Genomic DNA, 6,831 nt, shown 5'->3' on the forward strand with positions numbered 1-6,831 from the left:
TGAATATTCAGTCATTCTAATGATTCTCCACCAATATTGTAAGTTTAAGTCTCCAAATTGATATTGAAACATACAAATTGATTAATTATAGTCTAAATTTTGAGCTTTCAAATAGAGACCTTTAGAGTCATATCATAAGCAAAAAGAAGACAGTTGAACAAGTTTGTCCCACATCGCTAAAATGAAATTTGACATTACGCTTTATAAGCCTAGTACAAGAATGTTGTATCGCCGAGCTTAGCAACGCAAGCTTGTAACCCAAGTGGGGGCATTGAGGTGTTGGGACATTGACTCAGCATTTGCTGGTCGGGTTTGGTGTGGCTTCAATCTGGCCCGCCCATTCCAAGCGAGGGGTTGAGCTTTGTGGCTTGGGCGAAGGCTCGGGTCACACGGCTTCTAGAGTGGAGGGCACAGCGTGAGGCTGTCTTCACAGAGCAGCGATTACCTTCCGCTCTTTGCAGTGGAAGGATAACGGGTCGGTGCCACCCTGATCCATCATCGTCTGCCGGGCTCTGCCAATTGGACCAACACCTTTTTTTATTTTGCTTCTCAGCAAAAACAACCTTCCATTTCGTAAGTGGATTTTTGGCTTTCTGATGGGTAAGATAATGAGAATTTCGTGTAGATTTTAGTGGTTAATCAAAGTGTGTCTTCTATTTCTTATGGGTAAGTGGATTTTTGGCTTTCTGATGGGTAAGATAGTGAGAATTTCGTGTAGATTTTAGTGGTTAATCAAAGTGTGTTCTTGAAAATTATTATTTGGGAACTGAACATTTTGCTTGTTTCGAAGGCTTCAATAGCCTTCAAGCCTTCAATAGTCTTCGAAAGATTAGGCAACCTGTTTTGTTTTAATGCCAATGAGCTTATGTTGCGACAATTTGTTTTTATTTTCGTTCGAAGTGCTAAGGATTTTGAACGCTATTCATTCAATTTTGTTTTGATTGAGATAATTTAATATTTGAATGGTTATTTAACCAGAAAAACTTTATATGATCATTCAAAATTTAGGCCTTTTAATTTTATAATTTATCGACAGTCTTATGGCTTTTAAAATTCTAACTAAAGTCTCATAATATTGTAACTATTTCATGTTACATAATATTGGTCCATTAATTTCTATTTTTTTCACACACACCAGATGCCGAGCGCTCGGCAGCCATTTTCGAGTGTTCAGCAGTGCATTTTTACTTCTTCCTTAAGCCCTGGTTTGTCAGTTTTATATTATGTTTTAACTTTGAGATTTTGGGCTCCACAAAACTCATTCTATACTCATTCTATACTCTATTAAGATATGAGGTGAACTTGTATCCCTATACCCTCAAAAAATAAAAAAATAATGACATATTTATTTGACAAGGCAATGGTCAAAGGGCTTTATTTGAAAAAAAAAAAAAAAAACAAAATCATAAGGTTTTTTTTCAAATAAGAAATGTTAGAATTACTAAACTCTAATTTTTTTCTTTTTCTAATCAGAGGTGGTATTTGGGGTTATGGTTACCATGAGCGGGTGAGGCCCAGACCTCCTGATTGTATTCCTTGTAGCCTGGAAGAGGATAGATTGGGCTTGGTGAGGCCCAAGCCTCCTGATTGTATTCTATTTTTTAGATGTGAGGTTACAACCAATAAAAGAGATATCTTGTACGCTCAAATTAACTTATTTGATAACTTTAAATTGAGATTTATAAATAAAAAGAGAAAATTTACTACTATAATAATGTAAATAGACATCGGTCAATAGACAACGATTTGTGTTTTGTCCGTTATCTTAATTTACTACACAACGGTTTTTACAAAACCGTTATATGGACGTATAATATCCAATGGTATTTGGTTTTGAGATTTTTCTTAAATTATTAAACACAATAGTTTTAGACAAAACTGTTGTATTGGTTAAGTTACAAGAAAATAAAGAATTTGCGGTTCTTTGTATTTGGCCAAAAGCGGAGGCGCGCTAATGAACAGTCCTCTCCTTAAGTCTAATTTGGTCAAAGCCCTCTGACTTCACCTACTTTCAGACACTCATCCCCCATTCGATTTCCATCTTTGCCGTCCTCAACTCCTCATCGCGCAGAAATCTCTCATAGCTCGATCTCTTTCCTTTTGCATTATCCAAATTTTCTCCCTCTCTATCTCTATCCTCTCTCTACGTCTATCAGTGTCTCTCTCGCTCTCTCTCCATTTCTGCTACTGACCGTTCTCGGCTAGATTTGGGAGCCCAACCAGTAAAGCTCATACAAGGTTTCGCTCTAACTGTAAAGCCCATCCCTATCTAATTATGATTTTAATGTTGGTTAGATTTTCTTGATTTAGGATTTAGGGTTTCATACAAGGAAGCTCCTCCCTATCTGATGAGGGTTTTTAATGTTTATTTGATTTTCTTGATTTAGGATTTAGGGTTTCATACAAGGAAGCTCCTCTATGAAAAGCATAATTTCTCTTTTCGTCAGTTCTTTTCTTTTGTTCAATTTCGGTGAGTTCTTCAACTGGGTACCTGTAATTTTTCCTTATATTCACTTTTATATGATGAGTTTTCTCTTTCTTTTAAGTTTGAGATTTCTATCTTTTCTTACATTTTGATGCATCTCTCCCACCTCCCACCTACATACCCATTCTGATTTTTTTTTTTTAAAATCTGTGGTAATACATGAGTTGGTGAATATTGTGTCTATGTATCTGTGAGAGAGAGAGAGAGAATGGAGAGGGTGGTATAACCATCAAAGTTTGTTTAAGAAATTAATAAAGGATGTGTTTCTATGAGCAAAGAAAAAACAATGCCATTCTAAAATCTCAAATTAAGCTAGACTCTTTATCCAATTATGTTTTTAGAGGACTTGGTAATTTTCTTTGTTCTGCTTATTTTGTGCTTTTAGAGTAGTTTGTAATCTCTAATGACTAATCTATTCTTTTGAATACTTGTTCTACTAGTTTTGTGCTTAATAATTTACTTTAATTTTCCATTACTTGAATCTCACTCTAGGCAAAATCTAAGAGAAAAAAAAATTAATTAGTATATAGGTGTTTTTCATTAATGAGTTATACATGGATGCAGAAAATGTTGTTGTGGGAGATGCAGGCTATTCATCTTGAAGCTCATGTTGAACAGATGTTTGATGGTTTGGATGATGCAGATGGTGCAGAGGATGTACCCTTTGATGAGCTCGTGGGCATGCAAGGACCTGTGTTTCATTTAATTAGTTGAAAATGCATTCACTGTAAGTTGGTTGTCACTGATTTCCCCTGCCCCCCTCCTTTTAATTTATGGTTGCTGATATATTGTTTCTCAGGTTTTACAGTCTTTTCCTAGTTGCTCTCCCTGTAATCTTTATCTTTTGTTCTTATATTTTTACCAGTCTCTATTTGTATTCTTAATGAAAGAAATTTTCTTATTTATGTAATTAATATTAACGTGTTGAGTGAATGAGGGACCCAAGTTTTGTTTGAACTTCTAAATTTATCATGTTTTTCCAGCATATAAGTTGTTGTTATATATTGTTAATATATTTGTTTTCCTTTCTCTCCTTGTTTTTAGATCCATCTGTTGCTTTATTACATCATCTTGGACAGCAATTGAAGCAGGTGACTAATGTTAATCTCTTTGATGCTAAGGCTTTGGAATCGATCAAATCAACCAGTTTATATGTAAGCTCTTGACCTTTTTTGTTTCTTGCTATACATTTTGTTAGGGGTACTTTGATATATCATAGATTCTTGCTTTATCTTAGTCAAACCCAAGTTTGTTATTGCTGCAATTCATTGTTGCAGAATACATCTACTCGATCACTTTTTAGTGTTGGGAATAGGATTCTGGATGACAACATTGAGAGAAATAATGGCAATGTACCTCATGTATGGCAGTAAGAGGATACATGGATCCGATACTGTTGAAGCCTTCATGAATCCATGCACATTTATAATTTAATTCCTTGTTCTCTGCTGTACATTTTATTTTGTATCCTTCATTAATCACTATTGGAATTTTAAATGGACCTGTTTGAAGCCTCAGGTCTTTTATTAGTGACATGACTAGGAAAAAAGGAGAAAGAATGGCTGAACAGGTCTCTTTCAGATTGTTCTTGGTTGCAATTCATTCTATGTCTTCTGCTTTTTTGTATTTTATAACTTCTTTTCTCTTTTATTAATTTTCTGCTTCTATAGAATGGGGAAACTAAATACATAATGTAGTTATATAATTTTTTTCTTTCTTAAATTATATATGGTTTGGCAAGGTGGTTATCTTTCTCAATTGCTTTCTCCTTAACAATATTGTAGAAATATGTTTGTAGAAACATTTCTGTTGGGCCTCTAACAGTTGCTAACATCTGTAAATCTCTTGAAGAAAATTATTAAATGGCTTGTACATGAGTAGGAGTCTTGAAGATGTAATTTTTTTAATCAATGTGTTCCGTTGACCTAGGAATTGTATGTTCTCTGGGTCCTAAGGTTGGTAGTCGATAACCAGGTGGTAATAAAAGAGGAAAATGGATTGTACATACATCAGATGGCCAATATTTTAGTTCTTTGGTAGTTGTACTGCTTTCCACCATTTAACAATTATTTTATAGTGTTTCCATGGTCTATGTGGCTTTCATGTTAAAGGTTAGCCCTGTCATTAGCTGCTAACTTATTTTAGTTTGTCTGCAGAGTTCCTAAGTAGAGCTTTACATTTAGTGTAGTGTGTAGTGCGAAAATCTTGGTATTTAGAAATGGAAGTTCCAATTTTATGTTTTACTAACTAACCATTTTGGTCAATATATTGTCTATTGATTCTATGTCCATTTTGTCTGCTCGTAGAATTTTGTTTTCAAACCTAGCTTATTACCTCAAGAGGGAAAAGCAGAAGGCTTTAGAGAATATGGAAAGAACTTCAGCTCAGGTATGGTTATCCATATTTCTGACAGAGTTATGCTTAGTGCATGCTTAGGCTTTGGAATGCATAGTTTTAGTAATTATTGTACTAAATCTTTGGTAAATCTTAGGTTATCCATATCTCTAGCATCACTATTTTTATTTATTTAGCTTTCAATTAAATATTTGGTAAATCTTTTCTTGACATTTTTGAAATTGTAATAAACCATCCATTGCTGTTTAAAGGGTGTTTTCCTTCTCAAATGACTCATAAAGAATTTTAACAAAAAGAGATTGTACGTGAAAGACTTGACTTGACTTGACTTTCAAAAAGGTTTTTATGTAAGCTTTGATGTATATATATGGACAATTGGAATGTGCATATATTGATGGTTTTGTTTATCCTTACAAATGGAAAGGATGCTGAAGAAGGGAGATGGCCAGAAAGTGGTTATGGATGGTTATTGATTTTACAAGAGAGGATCATTCACAAGCTGTGCTTTTTGTGTGTGTCAGTTCTTGACAAGTAAATATATACATATGCCTTTTAATAAACCCCCCTTTTATAGGCATAATATATCTGCATCAGCTAATTGGCCCATGGATGATGGCCTTCAGTTTCTATGCTCATTGTAGGAAATGGGAAATTGTGAAATAAACTTACAAAGTTTTGTAAGCATAATGATTATGTGATGAAAAACTCATAGCTGTAGCAAACTTACATTATTAACAATTGACATGCAGGAACTTGAAAGGCAATCAATTATGAGGCTTTGTTTCAAATGCTCTTTTGGAAAGATCAGAAGCTGGATTACTTGTACAGAGGTACACCTTCCCATCTCAAAATATTTAAATGTCACATTTTATGGTTGCAGATAGAAGCTCAAAATGTGTCTTTATTTTCACATATTTTGATTTTTCTTTAATTAATGAGTCCATTTGCCTATTTTTCTGTAGGGATTCAAAGACGGGAGGAGCTCAAAATGCTTTGGTTGTCGGTCCATCTACACCAAAGGCACAATGAGTAGTCTCTTGCTCTCTCAGTTTATTATTCTCTTATTATCTTCATGAAAGGTCTTTGGAGGATGGTTTCTCATGTTTTTATTTTATCTATGTTGTACATGTATTGACTTGTTGGTCATTTGGGGCAGCAAGACATTTTATTTTGTGAGGGAGGAGAGTAGTATACATGTATTTCTTTGATACATTATGACTTTGTACATTGAAAAGGTTGAAAATATTATTGATTACTTTGTATCTAGATGTTAACAAGTAAATAATACAACAGATTCTCTATCAAAAGTGTTGTATGTACCTTTGATTTATAATGGTTCAATATCAGAAATCATTCTCTAATCCATAAGCATACCACGAAATCCTTAAAAAATTGTTGTACTAAATAACTTCATGCAACAGTTTCCAACACAAAATCGATGTATCAAAGAATTATATACATCTAAACAAACTTGAAATAAATAGGCCACACAACGGTTATATACTAAAAACCGATGTTCTTAATAACTTTATGCAACGGTTTATTATTAACACCGTTGTATGAAAAAGCTATAGACATGACAATTGCATGTTTATGAATACCATACACAACGGTTTATATATAGCAATACATTGTTGTCTTGAAGGGTATTTTAGCTCGAGTTTCTACTTAAAATAGTTGTAAAATACATATGTTTAGTAATCATAACCGTTGTCTAAATTGCTTTTACACATCTGTCTTTAAGGATAAACCGATGTATAAGTTAGTGCTCAACAACAGTTTTCTCTAAACTATTGGTTTTGAGGGTGTATATACAACGGTTTTACACCTAAAACCGTTGTGTTAATGTCATCAACACAACGGGAAAAAACCGTTATCTAGTTGTACCCCAATAGACGTCGGTCGATTAGACGACGGTATTTAGGAACACTAGACAACGGTTTTTACCCATTGTCTATTAGCTTTTTTGTAGTAGTGATTAGGTGTAAGTT

The 6,831-nt window shown here is 33.9% G+C and overlaps 1 protein-coding gene and 1 non-coding gene across 10 annotated transcripts; both read left to right on the forward strand.

The window, feature by feature from the left end:
* Positions 1-230: 230 nt before the first annotated feature.
* On the forward strand, positions 231-535 carry LOC147292980 (signal recognition particle RNA). Its single transcript, XR_015120974.1, has one exon.
* Positions 536-2,005: 1,470 nt separating this feature from the next.
* On the forward strand, positions 2,006-5,926 carry LOC147292981 (uncharacterized). Of its 9 annotated transcripts, none has more exons than XM_086233999.1 (8): positions 2,006-2,252; positions 2,388-2,470; positions 3,050-3,212; positions 3,530-3,639; positions 3,763-3,846; positions 4,792-4,873; positions 5,590-5,670; positions 5,803-5,926. In XM_086233999.1, the coding sequence occupies exons 4-8, from the start codon at positions 3,584-3,586 to the stop codon at positions 5,914-5,916; spliced, it is 417 nt and encodes a 138-aa protein (XP_086090125.1). In that variant the 5' UTR covers positions 2,006-2,252; positions 2,388-2,470; positions 3,050-3,212; positions 3,530-3,583; the 3' UTR covers positions 5,917-5,926. The 9 variants fall into 9 exon arrangements, 7 of the variants coding, with proteins under 7 accessions (XP_086090125.1, XP_086090128.1, XP_086090124.1 ...); XM_086234002.1 differs by having other exon boundaries at positions 3,129-3,212; XM_086233998.1 differs by having other exon boundaries at positions 2,006-2,238.
* The last annotated feature ends 905 nt before the right edge of the window (positions 5,927-6,831 follow it).

The sequence above is a fragment of the Dryas octopetala genome, chromosome 2 (genome assembly GCF_963921425.1).
Source record: "Dryas octopetala chromosome 2, drDryOcto1.1, whole genome shotgun sequence".
Classification (NCBI taxonomy): domain Eukaryota; kingdom Viridiplantae; phylum Streptophyta; class Magnoliopsida; order Rosales; family Rosaceae; genus Dryas; species Dryas octopetala.

Bases quoted from the DNA above. Each gene is read 5' to 3' on its own strand.
- LOC147292981 (XM_086233999.1), top strand. From the start codon at position 3,584: ATGTTAATCTCTTTGATGCTAAGGCTTTGGAATCGATCAAATCAACCA. The intron at 3,640-3,762 runs GTAAGCTCTTGA...TCATTGTTGCAG, and splicing joins TCAAATCAACCAGTTTATAT to AATACATCTACTCGATCACT. The intron at 3,847-4,791 runs GTATGGCAGTAA...GTCTGCTCGTAG, and splicing joins ATAATGGCAATGTACCTCAT to AATTTTGTTTTCAAACCTAG.